Genomic DNA, 15503 nt, shown 5'->3' with positions numbered 1-15503 from the left:
CAGCATCCCTACAGGGATACCTCTTTAATTTGTACTAAGAGGAGGGGATAACTTTGACAGAGGATTTTGCTTCTATCCGAACTAGTGCTTAGAAACCCTCTGTAATGAACTGGACTTTGCAGGTGTGCTGCTTTTAATACTCTCTTGTCTTTATTACCAGGAAAATTTCTGGCAAAACAGTGTTTGGAATAGATCAGAGCTTCATTGTATTTGTGAAACAATTGAGTTGTTGCAACAGGAAATGAACAGAGCAAACAGCCAAGGCTTCTATCTGATGTGAGCAAGCACTTGGCTTCCCTGCAGTGGAGTTCAGTTCCTTGTACGTTTTGTCTGTCAGGCATATTCTTCATCATGCAGACTGTTGTGGCCAAGCCATTTGGTTACACTTGCTTCATTCAGGTTTGCCAAATAATAAGAATCTAATTACAGGGTGAGATCTGCAAGGGGAAAGGTGTAAAATGGTGTTTTACCGAACCAGATGGAGTGGCAGTGATTGGAAATCTCAGTGCAGTTTGGTATCTATGTAAGAAGGTGCTCTGCTAAGTAACATTGATTTTAGTGGCTTGCAGAGAACATGGTTTTGCACTTCCTGTTGGATATGTTATTGCAGAAAGGAGAACCAGGAAATCTTTCTTATTTCCTTTTTTTAGGAATCCAATAGCTCTGGTACAAATTGACAGGAGAGCTGTGAAGTTTGGGTTGCTGAGACTATGCAAGGGATACTGTCCTGATCAGTACTGCACGAGCCTACTAGTATTAGCAGCGTCTGGGACTCCCCCTTTGGTTTGAGTTTTACACTGAACTCTGCTAGCCCGAATTTTCATCTTCAGCCAGAGGGAGGAGGTGATGTTGAAACAGCATCTTATGTGGCTGCTTTTCCAGTCATGCTGTGTTAATGGTATTTTGATGGCCATCTGCAGATCAGCTTGTCTGATTTGCCATTTTAAGTATCTTAATTGACCTTAAATGCTTCTAATTTAGAAATGGAAGTAGGTGGAAGGCTCGAGGGGTTTTGAAGCCTGCCCTGAACATCAGAAGAAGTTGCCTGTTGCCTCCTTGTTCACACTTTCCTACACACTCTGCTGCACCAACACTGACTGCAGATTAATCTCTCTGATCTTCCTTCCCTGTTTGTATGTGCCCTCATGTGTGTGTCACACCAGCCAGCCTGCTCTGCCTTTCATAAAGACACTTTGCCTAAGCAGAAAAGCTTGAGACACAAGGGTTAATTTACTGGCCTGTGTTACTCATTGCATAAAAACAAATGGAGGAATTATCTTAGAAGAGTTTTATGTTTCTGTGCTTCTATACTGGTGATTTTATTTTTAACCATAGCCATAAGCCTCTTGTTGTGCCTAGCTTTTTCTTTTAACTAATCCCATCTCTCCGAGTTTGGAATCCTGTTGTCAACATCCCCAGCAGTTGCGTGTATTAGCGCACAAATAGGAGCTGTGGCTTGAGATCTCCTCGCTTCCTGGAATTAAAATAGAAAATCCTAATTCAGTTGCTGTTTTCCCCATGTTCCTGGTCTCTTCACGGATCTCTTGCCCATCAGTAGGCTCCCTGCCCCTTTTCTAAATGCCCTGCAGCATTAATCCATGTTCTCAGCGGGATCTGCCATTCATCATTTGGGACTCCTCACGTCTGCAATTGTTTAGCCTCCTGGGTGAGGCTATTAGGCCAGCTCAGACCTAAGCCTCAGAGCTTGCTGCAATGAAGCTCAGCCCTTGGAAGGGAAGAGCAGACAGAACCAGGTCAGGAACATAAAGGCAGAAGGCTGAAATGCTGTATTTTCACTCTGCTACAGTGCTGGCTTTTTAGTCTAAAGCGAGCTGCAGGTTCTCATTGTCTGTGCTGGTTCAGCAATTGAAAAGTGCCTCTGCTCTTCAGAGTAACTGTGAAACAGAAATGCTCATCCATTCCCTTCACTGTCAACTGCTTCATGCACTGGTTTTCTTTCTTCTCTACAGGCCAGCAGCCCACAGGATCTTCGCCTCTTCTATGAGAAAAACAAGATGCTGATGCCCAAGTAAGCATTTTCCAGTGTCACCATTTATATGCATTTGTTTACTCTGTGTTTACACCTGTCCTTGCGTGCTCCTGGCTTGTCACCCGGGGGGGGTGACTGTAAAATACTTGGCACATGCCTTCCTCCATTCCTTAAACCAGCAGTGGCGTGGCCCAGAGAAAGACAGCATTGGTGTTCACTCTTAACACAGATCCTACTTCTCTGCTACACTGCAGAAGTTGGTAGTGATTTCAAGAGCCAGATAGTGGTCCTGTCCCACACATGGCTTCTCTGAGGCTGGGAGCCTTAGAAAGAACCCATGGCAATTCTTGAATCACGCGAGCAGCCCAGCTGTAACCTGCCATACCTGACTGCAGATCATATTCCCATCTCTCACGTGTCAGGGCAGCAACTGCTTGTGCCCATCCTGCTAATAGGAGGAAATACTATAACCTTGATGGAAATGGACACTGCTGCAGTTTCCAAGGGGAAGATAAGTGCTTTCGTCCCACCACGGTATATGTTACCTAGCTGCTCAGTGCTGTGATTTGTCAGTGTATTTTGGTTTTGTTGCTGTGGTCTTTCCTTTTGATCTCTGAGCTCTTAAAGCAGAATCTCATGCCTGCTCTGAAAACCTCAGCCTGGTATAGAGACAGGACTGAAGTTTCAGATCCTACGTCCAAAAATTAGAAGGCCTTTTTTAACCAGAAAGTTAGCTTCCATTTGGTAGAGCTGTTAATGCAGCCACATATGCAGGAAATTCAGTGAGTTTCTGTACATGGATTTTATCTTCTTTTCCTTTCTCAGTTTTAGACAGCTCCAAGAGGTAGCAGAAAGAACTGTCAAGAAGCTAGAGCTCTTAGCAGTGAAGTGAGCTATTCATTTAACTTCCCTTTAAGTACTTAAAGGGAAGGAGGAGAAGGGACAAATTTCTACCAGGATTAAATCTGAGCCATCTGTGTCCCTTCTGGGATTCAACCAGAAGGTGTCATGGAGTAAAACACCAAACAGAACAATTCAAAGCTAAAAAACCACCACATAGTTGGAGGTAGATAGTATGTGTGAGCAGAGAGTAGAGCTTTCTGTTTTCCCTACTGTCTTTGAGGTAGTCCTTTTTGCTAAGAGGGGAATTAATTCCTACAATTAATAGGGTTCCTTGTGTTGATCATGCTTTGGCTCATGGTGTATTCAGTAGGAGGGAGGTGAGGGGAGAAAGGAAGCTCAGCTGTAAGAGAGAGCATGTCTGTTCTTGTAGGGATTAGTCCTTCTCCTTTGTTGTTAGTCCTTTATGTGCTCTGCATTTACCATCTTCACTTATCTCCACTTTTTAACCACCAAATTCCTCCACAATTTAGATCCAAGCCCATTGTTTTTCCACCATAAATGTCAAATCCAAAGTGGCCTTTGTGTAAATGCCGATTCCCTGCTTTCCAAACTCAGTTTGTCTTTCTAACGTGAGCTGCAGTCTGTGCTGTTCCTTGAGTAAACATGAATAAACTGCCTTGCCAGGCCTGCCAACACAGGATGAAACACACCACCACTCGAGACCTCCTTCTCAGACTGCAGCAGTGCCAGGATTTGCTTTCATTCTCCTTGGGGCTAGGCAGGCTGGCACCCACCTCCATGGCATTGCCATGGAAAGTGCTGTGTTTTGGCTTGGGAGCCAGGTGGGGAGGAACAGCTCATTGGATGCTCAGTCTCTGCCTGTTGGGCTGGTGCTGTTGCTATTGCTGACAGGTGAAATGCCATTCTGAGGTGGGGCGCTCATGTCAGGAGGAGAAAGCCCAAAGGCCTCATGATTTTAATAGCACTGATCTAAATAGCTAACATTTATTGTGCTGATTTGCATGGCAAAGTATGTTATAGATCATGGGGGGGATAGGAGGCACTTTTGTTGCTTATGTTTAAAAAGATGGTGTTGTAAAATAATACTGCAAAGCTTTATGCTTTAGATGTGAGAGATAGGAGGCAAACAGGCTGTCTTCAGTCTGTGTTGCGACATCTGAGGTCTGCTACTTGACCTGCCTGTTTCTTGGCTTTAAAACCATACAAAAGCTAAAGTCATTGCTGGGAAATGGACTCATTTTGGATGAAAGCTTTATGTGTCGTGGATAAGTAATGGTGATAACGCTGGAGGACTGCAGGTCTGCAGCACTAATGTGTTTTTCAGGAGACGCTGCGAGCTGTGGTATCTCGGGTTATTCCATTATGCAGTGTGATTCTAAGGCACACCTTTTTTGTCAAGAGGGTGTTTTGTCTTGGCTCAGAATGTCAGTTTAACTGCACCCCTTCCAGAGCCCCCTTTGGGAAGGCACATGGAACCATTCTAGTGTCAGGAATGGAAAAGCAGCTCCTGCAGTACAAACAGGGATGAGGAATGCTTGCCATCTTTCTCTGTTCTAGGAATTGCTGGGCTCAAATTCCTTACACCAGCAAGGCCTAGGGCTTCACAGAAAAATAACTGGGTAGTACTGAAACCTATAAATACCTTGCCTCACATCTCTAGTTTCACTAGCCTGATGGTGCTAGCTAGCACCTTTTTTCCCCTCCCCTACTATTTTTGTCCCAGCTTCTTTTCTTACCCGGCCTGTAGCAGCATCAGTCAGGCTTGGCTTCAGGGCAGTGAGCAATGCCAGCCCAGCAAAGCCCAGCCCTGCCTCAGTGCTGAGCTCCTGAGCGGGCTTGGGCTCCACGCAGTTGAAATTGCTATGCTGAGCACACATGCCATTACCTGAGCTGACCTTCACGTGGGGAGAGCCTGGCAGACCATGGCTGTGATGAGCAGTGTTAGTGCTGAAAGGAGCTGGAACCATATATGAAGAGCTCTTCTCTGGCTGCAGGCAGGGCCCAACTGCTATAAGCCCTGAACAGTGCTGCTGGTTATGGAGGAAAGTCAGCAGAGCTGAATCCACTTATGCAAGAGCTGAACTCTGCTTTCCCTGCCTTAATCTGTTCATTTCTTCCTGTTTCCTACAATCTACTGGGGTTGTAAAGAGCTGCCCTGGCCTCTCCCCCATCTGGTTGTAGGGTGAGGGAGAGCACAATGATTTACTAGCTCTTCCTGTGCTGCAGTGGCCATTGAAGAGAGTGTTTTCTTCCTAGCTGTACTGGAAAGTGGGTAATAGCTGCAGTGATTTTAGCTTGATCGAGTGGCAGTTGCTCACGTCTCAGTTGATTAATAAATGCTGTATATAAGCTGCATTGAAAAACGAATGCTCTAAGAAATGGTAGTAATTGGTGATACATTTCACCACCATTGTCTTAACTGGAAGCTTCCACTTGGTAACTGCTTCATTTTAGTGACCTCCTTACCCCTTTTAGAGCAAGTAGAAGAGACCTTATTTATCATGTGCAAAATAACTGCATGCTGCATGGATGACATTGGCACCACTGTGAAAGGGAAAGATCTGCAGGTGCTCATGGGAGAGGCCACTAAAGCTAGATTCCCTGTAACCTTAACAATGACAATGGGGAGTAAAGGTCAAATAGATGCAAATAGAGATGTTTCTGTTCAGCCTCTCTCCAGTGAGCTCCTCTTACGTTCCTAGCCCAGCAGGCACAAAGTGTGTTTGCATTTGCAGGTTGCCTTCCTGAATATGTAAAAGCAGTTTAAGTAGACTGCAGGTCTCTCTGATTTTGCTTTTGTTTTCAATCCTAGCATCCCCAGGGAGACATCCAGCCACCTGAGGCAGCTGTTACTTGGCCTTTTGCAGCGTAATCATAAGGACCGCATGGACTTTGGTAAGACCTTCTTCCAGTTCAAGCTCTGCTGCCTGTCTGTATCTTCTGCTGCACCATGGTGCTGCACATAGCTGTGTGCTTTTGGCTGGTGCTAGCAGAAGCATCCAAACACCTGGATTTTACCTGGAAGGTTTTAGTGTATGTGCTAGAAAGGTCAGTGCTGATTCCAGCACAGTTTTGTAGACCTGGAGAATTGGCATACCTTCTTCAGCAAACACTTCCTATATGCATCCCTTCTCCTGGCTTCTGCTTTTATAATCTCTCTGAACTTTTACTGTGTTAAGTATGCTGCCAGGTGAAACGTCTATCTTTCTCTGTCATGGTTCCCTCCCAAAGCTACAGGCTGCACCCATTTAATGAACAATTCAGTCTGTACCCTCTGTTGCTCAAGGTCTGACTGATAATCTGAGCTACGAGACTGTAGCTGCTTGCAGGCCCTTCACTCCCTGTGCCGGTTTCTGTGGAAGGATGCCTTGGTTCTCATTCGGTTCAAGTTGGCAATCTCATGGCTCTCCCTTTAGATCTCTCTCTATCTCCAGACTTGGTGGGCATAAAGACTTCCTTTTTTCTATTTTATTGTCTTAATCCCTTCTAAAATGAGAACACTCATAATGTGCCAGGGGTTCTGGCTTGGGCAGCCTCTTCCAGATGCGTCTAGCTAAGCCAAAAGGTCTGAAGAACCTCTAGTGAAACCATGTCCTACAGGAAAGCAGGCAGAGGTAGAACCTTTCCTGAACCCCTTTTAGTCATCTAAAGGCAACTGTGTGGGGCTTTTTATTCTTTCCCCCACCTCTCCCTTCCCCTTGGGCAAAGGTAGTCTAGACTTGTCTCCAGTACAAACCAGGACCTGAATACTGTCTCTCACCAAGCAAGCTGGTCCTGGTGGTGTTTCCTCAGAACAGCATGGAGTAGCTTTGCTTCCATGGGCCAGTGCTGCTGGTGGAAAGGGTAAGTTTGCCCCTTAGCCCTGTACTTGAATAAGGTTTGATGTTGGGGAAGTCTGTTCAGGTGGTTTTCTTGGAACTAGGCTGGAGGCCAAAGCCCACAGATTTGTGTTGTGTCTCAGTCATAGAGTGTTCTGCTTTTGCAGGCAGTACCTTTGTTTCCTGAAAATAAAGTGATGCTGCTGTGTGTTTTCAGGGTACTGCTTTCTAGTCATGCGTGGGGTAAGAGGGTTTGAGATTTCTGTCTTTTGGGGCTTGGCTTTCTGTTGTTGTTGCTTATTTGCTCAGGTGGATTGTTTCCTGCTGAGCAGCATGTGCTAGTCTATGAAGGAAATTGTTTTGCTACCTGTGTTATTCTTTTGGATTAGAGATACCAGGAAAGCCTTTCTGGGGACAGTGTCACCTGGGGGAGGCAAGAATGTGGATTAACTGAGGCTGATCATAATTATCCAGTGCTGAATGCAGAGGGCCAGTTACTAAGGTGCAGAAGTGAGAAAACAAGCCTTTTGAAAAGGGTGCCATTGAAGCTGCTGACAGACTGGTTTGGATATAAGCACTTCTCAGTATTACTCCCTGCAGATCTATCTGGGATGTAGATCTTTGCTCATTCTATTATGCTGCTGTGCATTTCAGAAGAAAATATCCTTGAGGTTTCTGTTTCCCTGCTGTCAGAAATCGAGTCTGGCAAACCTTTTTAGCCCCCCATAAGCTGTTTTTGTACCTCTGGGAGCAGACTGCATGAGTCAGAGTCTAACACTAGGAAATTCAAGATAATAGGCTTTGATTTCACTCAGGACAACTGTTAACAGCGCATCTTGCTGCACTGAGATTATCTGCCCTTAATCACAGGCAGGATCCTTTTCTCTCTAAATCGGCACGTTCTTGTAAGACGCAGGTGATTCCCAGGTAGGGCTTGTGAATATACTCTGTACAGAAGCCTATATTTGGGATATTCCTTGTGTTTTATAGTTGGCAGATCATAATGGGTGTGTGGCATCCCCTACTGTATTCTAATCTCCTGTCAGTTGAGAGGAAAGCAAGTACCAAAGCCTTTATAGATACAGAATATTTATATATTATATATATATAATATTATATATGAAATAAATTATCTATGTTTATAATATTACATAATATACATAAAATAAATGCTTTATTTACACCAGTATGCTTCCTCAGCACCCAGTTGTATTTTTGGTCTCATCCACCTCTGCCTCCTCTGAAGCATCGGAGCTTCCTTCCTGCTTGTAACTCAGCTGTTTTCCTTTCTCCTGGAGCGCGGTCTTCAGCTCCTCTGTGTTGCTTGGAGACTCTCTGACCTACCTACTGAAGGGACCCTTCTTCCTTTCCCTCAAGTATCAGCTCAGGAGACCTCCAGATGATGCTCTTTGCCAAAGCAGTAGCAATACTTAAGTGAGAGCGCTTCTCTGTTCCCAACTATTGTGTTTCTAGCTGTGGCCAGCTGTGCACAAACTGTTGATGTCCCAGAGCTCTAGATCCTGTCAAAAGCAGATCTTCCCCTTCCCTTAGGTGGCTCCCAGTAGGCAGGTGCTTTGCCCTCCTACTGGCAAACTATAACATGGGTTGCTCTCTTCACCTACACTGCTCTGGCTGATGGCCAGGGTCTTTGTTCACTGTTCTTTACCCTCCTGCACTATGCAAGGTGAAGATCTGTATGAACTGCTGGGTCAGGGATGATCTGTAAGCCACTGTCACCAGTGGAGCAGGGTGTCCTGCTGCTCCTTGTTCCCTGAGTCACCCTGTAGTCTCCAGGACATGTGCGTGATTCCCTTCACAGAGGTCCCTCAGAGTTTAGTTGATTCATGCAACAGCAACACATAAGCTTGAAGCTTCATGTACTTATGTTCCAGCTGCTCTTCTACCAGGAACCGATGGTCTTCGCTATCTCGAGGTTATCTAGAGGAAAGCCAGGAGGGGTTTGAGTTCCCTGGTGGTGATTACAAGCAGGGCTGTTTAAATGTTGCTTTGCAAACACAAGTAACAAGCAGTTTGGAGAGGGAAAAGTGAAAGAAATTATCATTTCTACCCCTTCAATTGAATAGCTCTGCTGAGGGATGGTACCCTCTAGAGGAGCAGACTGAAGAAGCAGCAGGAAGTGCCAAATGCTGGATGTTCTCCATCCACAACAGATCTGATCTGAGAGACTCCAGCTTTTCCTGCCAGAGATTTCCATCACTTCTGTTGTGCGCTCTGGCTGCTGGACCATGGCAGTGGCAAGGAGGGGCTGAGGAGAAGAGGGGTTGTTCAAGTTTAAAAAGCAGACAAACAAAGCAAGCAGTTGCTACTTTATGGGAAGCTCGGAGGCCAAAGAGGAGCTGCTTACAGAAAGCTGTACAGAAACTAGAGGTTTGTAAACACCGGGTGTTGTGACAGGAAATCCATGCTGGGAAAAGAACGTGAACTGCCTGCAGTTAACCCAATAATCAGCATTGGTCCATGACTAATGGCTGAGTAGCTGGTTGTGATAGGAGAGGACTCTGGCATAGAGCTGCAGTGGATCAAACACGAAGGAGCTGGGAGTGGTGGTTCCATGTAAGGACAGGCAAACCTGTAGAGGGTCTCCAGCAAGCCAGGACAGAAGCTTTTCTTGTCCTGGAGCTGTAGAGTATTCTCCCATAATGAGTGAAGACTTCAGCACTCGTGTCTGGTGTGAAATGTGTTCTGGGCTGTTCTGTGCTGGCCCTTTAGAAAATGCATTTCCGCCTTTGAATGCCATTTCAGCTGGGGGCTTTGTCTTTTAGTGCTGTGTGGTACCTTGGGATTTCTCTCTTCTTGCTGATAGGAGCTTTTGATGCACATGTGTGTGGCCATGGCAGGTCTTGACATAGTCACACTATCTGGCCCTCAGTAACTGCTTCCCATTCCTAGAAGCATAAGAGCTATTGTAAGAGAGGAATATTAACAATGAATGCAGTGCATTCTTCCCAGCAGCCTGGGGTTTTAGCTTGCAGCAAAACCTTGCTAAGGTCTTTAATGCCCTGTGGGGAAGTAAAATCCATTAGTACAGATGTTGAATCCCGAGGTACAAACCCTTGTGTTATTTGGCCATGCTTCTGGCAAAGACTGGGGTTTTTCCTTTCCTTTCTTCATTCATGTAGTTGCCCCAAATGATTTCCCTTGTCTGTCCCTTACCCCCCTGATTTTGTATAGGTGACTGGGAGCAGAGGAGCCACTTGTTCTATTCATACTTAAATAGCAATATCTGGATCCAAATAATTTCCCATAGTAGGTCCTTCATCCAGTCTGTAGCCTGCATTCTTGCCCACATCTACACTACAGTCAGTCAACTTCCATGATTGATCTAACTGCATGGAAGAATCACTGTAAAACGCTGTAGCTTGCTATGCTTTAACTGCTTTGTAACTTCTTACAGCAATTTCCTTTCACTGAGTCACTGTTGGTTTTTTTTCAGATGAATTTTTCCATCACCCATTCTTGGATGCAAGTGCCTCGATGAAAAAATGTAAGTGTTGCATTTTTGATTACGGTCTTTGCGAACCATGACACGGCTTCCTTTGCTGCTAGTTCAAAAGAAAAAGACTGCTTTATGTTTGCTTCGTTATTTAGGCAGGATTTCAGCTTTTGTTACTGTGTCATGTCCAGATTTTGCTATCCAAGTGTATTTCATTTTGCTCAGTTATCTTCAAAGGGATGATTATGGGGGCTGTTTAGAAACTTAAAGTGGAAGTAAATATAGTTTTGAAGCACATTCAGCCACTTTGTATGAAGTGCTTGGGCAATGAGGCTGCTTGTAGGTAAACAGGATTATGAGCATGGTCTTGCAGGACAGTTTGGGATAGTGAATGGTGGAATCCGGTGCTCTTGTTTGTGCTTGCCAGGAGGTACCTTAAGCAGGCTCTGGTTACCAGCCCTTGTTTCAATATTTTCTTGGATCAACCTTATTTTAGAAGGCTTTAATTTGGATGCTCAGTGAGAAATGGCCAAAACAAGGACAGGTTTCCATTGAAAATTCTTCCTTTCCTCTCTCGATTCTGAACATTTCCAACTATGTATTCAGAATGAGTCAGGTGTTATTCATGATTCAGAAGTTGGTTTTCAGTGGGAAACAATTCAGAATTGCTTCTAGTGTATGGGATATAACAGTCCTCTGGCCAAGAGACTTGGTTGAGTGGAAATGTGTATGGTTGCCTCCTTTGGAAGGATCCTCCTGTGTCTTTAATCTTCTGAATAAATGCTGAGCCAAGAGTTTTCATCAGTGACTGATTTGGGTTGATGGAAGTTTCGGAGGAAGCTTGTCCAATGCTTTCTGAACATAGAGCACCTCTTGAATGTATGCCCATCCTTTGCCTGGTGTCCACGTCACTCTTGACAGTCTCCATCTCTCCTGCTTGCAGAGCAGGACTCCTCAGTTGTTCTGATACAGACTTTAACTGTGTACTTAGGTGACCGTCCTGTGGGCAAGAAAAGACGCTTCTGGTTTAGGGGAGCTTGCAAGCCAGCCAGGCCCCTGCCTCCATCTGCACCAGCAAGATGTGGGGCAAGTCCTGTAAAACAGGACTGCTCTGCAGGCAGGAAAGGACTCTGCCTGTGTAAGACTGCTCCTAAGCCAGCTCAGCTCTCAGCACCTGCTGTACCACTGCCATGTGGGAAAAGCCCTTCAAAGTCCAGTTCCCCTGTGGGCCCAGGGCTGCCTGCTCAGGACGTTCCTGCATGCCCACCAACTCATCTTTTGCTTCACTGGCCAGGGGAACAGAAAACACCCTGCAAGTGGGAGAGGGTTCTCCAGACTTGGCCTCAGTTTCCAGCTTCTGTGCGTTTCATGTGCAGAAACCAGAGGCATCACTGTGAGCAAGGGACTGTAGCTCAGCCTTTGCCTCCAGATGCACCAAAGTTAATAGCGTGGGGGAAAGGCCCAACAAGAAGAGCACCTTTACAGGCAGGTACGGACTATATGAACTACAGACCTCTCTGCTGCCCTGCTGCTCCTCATGTCCAGGTGTATGTCCACAGCCTGGAGTCCTCTCCATCTAGGAGAGACCACTACTGGTTCTGAAAAGACAAAGGAGAGAAATCTCTTTCCAATGCTGGAGGTCGTCTTGCACACAGAGATCTGCTAATGGGGAAGATGGTTCTTGTAGTCTGCTGTGGAGGTCTCTGCTACTGCCAGGTGGCAGTGGTGGATGAAGGTCTCTGGGGTATGCAGTGAAGAGCCCAGATGAGAAAGGCTGCATATGGGAATGGTGGTCCTTTTGATTTCTAGATAGGTGAGAGAAGAACCAGAGTGTCAACAAAGGTCTGGCTTATGGTGAACTCAATAAGAAAAACTCACCTGAGATGTATGGAATGCTGCTTAACATGGTAGAGTGCTTAACATTTGCAGTTTTAGCTGAAGTAGATGACTTAGGAAGGTGAAGTTGAGCAGCAGTTAGCTCCCCTGGCTTTGTGTGTAGAACTAAGATGGGTCCAAAAGCTTATTGTGCTACTTCATCTCAACATGTGGCTCAGCATGAGGAGTGTAGGAAGTATCAGAGAAGAGATGTAGCTGCATTTAAGTGATGATGCTCAGACTTAATTAGTCCTCAGGCCTCTGTGCCGTACTGGAGAGAGGAGCAGTGTGCCCTTGTGCTTTTGCTCTCCTTGGGAGCTGATAGTTTGGCTACCACTGACTTAGTGGAAGCAGAGCTACGGCATTCACATTTGAGTGTGCTTTTAGGAGAGTTTGTCGGATGGTCTGTACCAGCATTGTGTTTTTGACTAGTCGTGATTTCATGATGAATGACCTGAGACCTCAGCTAAGCTCAGGGACCCACTGTGCAGCCTTTACCTAAAGGACCTTCCAGTTTTTAGGTGTCTGCACCACAGAAACAGGCAGTGATGCATCTGATTAGGTCCTAAACCAGTTTTTAGGTCTGAACCCAGTTTCTTTCCATCTGAGAGCATTTTGCAGTCTGAGCAGCAGGTGGTGGTCTCCTACCCCTGCAGAGAAATCTGCCCTCAAGGTGGCAAGGGTGGAAGAGGAGAGCTGCCACCAGCGTGCAGAGCTGAGCACATCACCCGTGCTCCTGAACCCTGTCGAGGCTGGTCCGGAGCTGGTCCCACAGTGATCAAAATGAAGCGAGAGCCATTGTGTGTGTGCTCTGTGTGGGTGTGTGATAGTGCACTATCTCGTGGAATTTTGGAATTCTGGAAGGCTGGGGAGTCCTCAAACGTGGATAATTCTCCAAGTGGCTGACTTTGAAGTTGCTGCGGTGAGGGGACACCCTCATATAAATCAATTTGCTCTTCAAAGCACTCCAAAATCAACATTTCTGTCAAAAATCTTTAAATATGACATTTCTGCCAAGCTCATCCTCTCACTGTGGTTCCGAGGGATGACTGTTCTCATGTCCCTCCTTTCATCTCACTTCTTTAGTGAAGCAAGGACTTAAGTGTGCTGCCCGTCCAGGGTGTACCACAAAGCTCTTTGCCACAGGCTTTAGCTTGGAGAGTGGGTTCAGGGCCTTGGGCTTTGTTAACCAAAACATGGATTTGATTCTTTTGTTTATTTATATTTCATTTTCTATTGTGGTTTTGTACCCGTGACTAAGCATGTACCTTAGATGTGTAAAAATACATTAATAAAGTCTTTAAAATACCATGTCTAGTCAGAATGTCGTCTGTCTGTAGCCAGGTCTGATCAGCATATGGTATGGGGCAGTGCATTACAGTAATAATGCATGAGGAGGCATAATTAGATGCTTGTGCAAGTCTTCTCTCAGTAAACACACTGTAATTGGTACCCGTGCACTGTATTTTGGAGGCTTTTTTGCTCCTACCTTTAATGAATGCTGAGCTTGTGCCTCCTTGACTCTGAGCTAAGAGAGCATGAAATGTGAGCAGTTGTGGCTCAGAACGGTGTGGGGTGGTTCAGTGTCTGGAATATCTGTTAGGCTTAACTTTTATCATCTTCATAATCTTACTGTGCATAAAACCTGGCAAAAAAGCATCATGACTTCTGCATATAAAAGATTTTAATGGTGCAGAGTTCTAAACTTTTAAAAGCAGCTGTTCTTTGGGCAAGTCCTGTCAGCTTTTGAACTCGGAAGTATTGCCTGGTCAGAGATTGCAATAAGATAGTATTTGATGACTGGCTTTAATTGGGTCCAGATAATCACTGAAATGCATCTCTCCAGTGTGAGTAAAACTTGGATTACAAGTAAAGCTTTATATAAAGCTTGATACTGGGATATTTTAGGGCAGCCTGGCCCCTGTTGGGATGGTTTGTCACAAATGACTTCTGCAAGTGCAGCATCCAGGCTGAAGACCCACACAGCTGGAGCACAGGCTTGCCTTTATGTCTCCCAGCTCTCCCATTTTGAAACCAGTTGGCACTGGTTGTGCAACGCACAGGGTGACTGTTTTGTTGCTGGAGTGAGTTGGAGAGGACAATTATTAAACCAGACTCATTTACATTACAATTACAATCCAGCAATTTCTGGATTTGGGTGGGGGCCTACAACCCATGTTAACATTGCCCACATTCAAACTTGAGCCGAAAGCATGATGAGCCAAGTGCTTGCACCCCTTTTAATTTTAGACTGGGAGTGCCTGGGTGTGTGGAGGAGATGGAAGCGAGCATCCTGCTTTCAAGCTGTCCTACGTGGCTGACGCTCCAAATGCACCACCAGGGATGTGGCGGTCAGAGAGGGTTTGTCAAAGCCAAGCCTTGTGGTTCTACGTGCATGAAAGCCCTTTTTTAGTGTCAGGCCCTTTTGAGCTGGGCCTCACAGTATGAATTTGGGGAGTTCAGAGGGTTTAGAAAAAGAAAAATGATTAATAGAGGCTGTATCTAAAGGTGTGCTTCATGCAGACAGAGCTGTAACTTGAGTTTCAGATGATAGTGGCAAAGTCTGCCTGCTTGTCTTCCTTCCCAGATTAATGGAAAGCTGTCCAAAACAAATAGGCAAAAATAGGGAAGTCTCAATGCCAGCCAGGTTGAAATCAATAATGAACAGAGAACCAAAATAGAGTGGAGGGGGACCTTGAGAGAGAACTGAAATGACTCTAACAAAAATAACTAATTCTAGGGAAAATGCACGGTGATGCAAGTCTTGCAGCAGACATGTGGATACAGTTCAAAAATCATTTACCTACTCTTAAAAGCATCTTTACATAAAAGGAAGGTCTGGCTGTACAAGGGTGAATTGTTCTGTAAGAGCTGGCAGGGTAAAAAAAGGGGAGGCTTTTTCCCCCCCTCTCAGACTTCTGGTGTTAAATATGTGGGGAGCTGTGCAGGCACTGTGGGAAGGTTGTGGTACCGGCAGGATAGAGCTCCCCATGGTGCAGTCAAGTTCTCAGACCTCTGTGTGTGTTCCCTGAGCGTGGGGAGTGGGAAGCAGCTGTGGTGGCAGACTGTGTGGGGTGTGGATGGAGTTGCTCTCCATGCCAAGCCCCGACCGACTCCCAGAATATCCATTGCCAGGGTACCGCAGTCCCAGTTCCTTTACCGGAGCCAGGGCCGTGCATTTCAACAGCACAGTCCATAAAGGACACAGACATCAAGCGTAAAATAGATGCAGAGGATAAAAAATAGCCTCTTGCAAAGCTTTGGAAAGGTTTATTTCGTTATGGACCTAACCCTCAAAGTGCTGGCGGAGTAAGGCTGCCAGTATGGTCCAACACAAGAGGAAAAGGCATCTGTGCGTGCATGCGTCGCTGCACACAGTTCCCACGCAGCCGTCCCACTATGGCTTCATATTGCACAAGCCCTGGGACTCTGCTGAATCAATCTTTATTTGCAATATAACTTGACCTTTTAAAAAAACATTTGGGGTTTGTTAACATTAGCA

The 15503-nt window shown here is 45.6% G+C and overlaps 1 protein-coding gene across 6 annotated transcripts in view; it reads left to right on the top strand.

Annotated features, from left to right (window-relative positions):
• Positions 1-15503, top strand: part of ULK1 (unc-51 like autophagy activating kinase 1) — an 80530-nt gene that overhangs the window by 34521 nt on the left and 30506 nt on the right. For all 6 annotated transcript variants that reach the window (XM_061355356.1, XM_061355353.1, XM_061355354.1 and 3 more), the window contains 3 exons: positions 1971-2029; positions 5667-5749; positions 10127-10177. In XM_061355356.1, coding sequence (XP_061211340.1) covers positions 1971-2029; positions 5667-5749; positions 10127-10177 — 193 coding nt within the window. The remainder of the gene's footprint in view (positions 1-1970; positions 2030-5666; positions 5750-10126; positions 10178-15503) is intronic.

Source organism: Neopsephotus bourkii, unplaced genomic scaffold, assembly GCF_033783945.1.
Source record: "Neopsephotus bourkii isolate Nb327-2 ecotype Australia unplaced genomic scaffold, CSIRO-AGI_Nbou_v1 NB_795, whole genome shotgun sequence".
NCBI lineage: Eukaryota > Metazoa > Chordata > Aves > Psittaciformes > Psittacidae > Neopsephotus > Neopsephotus bourkii.
Note: the sequence above shows the minus strand (reverse complement) of the source record. Positions and strands in the feature narration are given on the sequence as shown.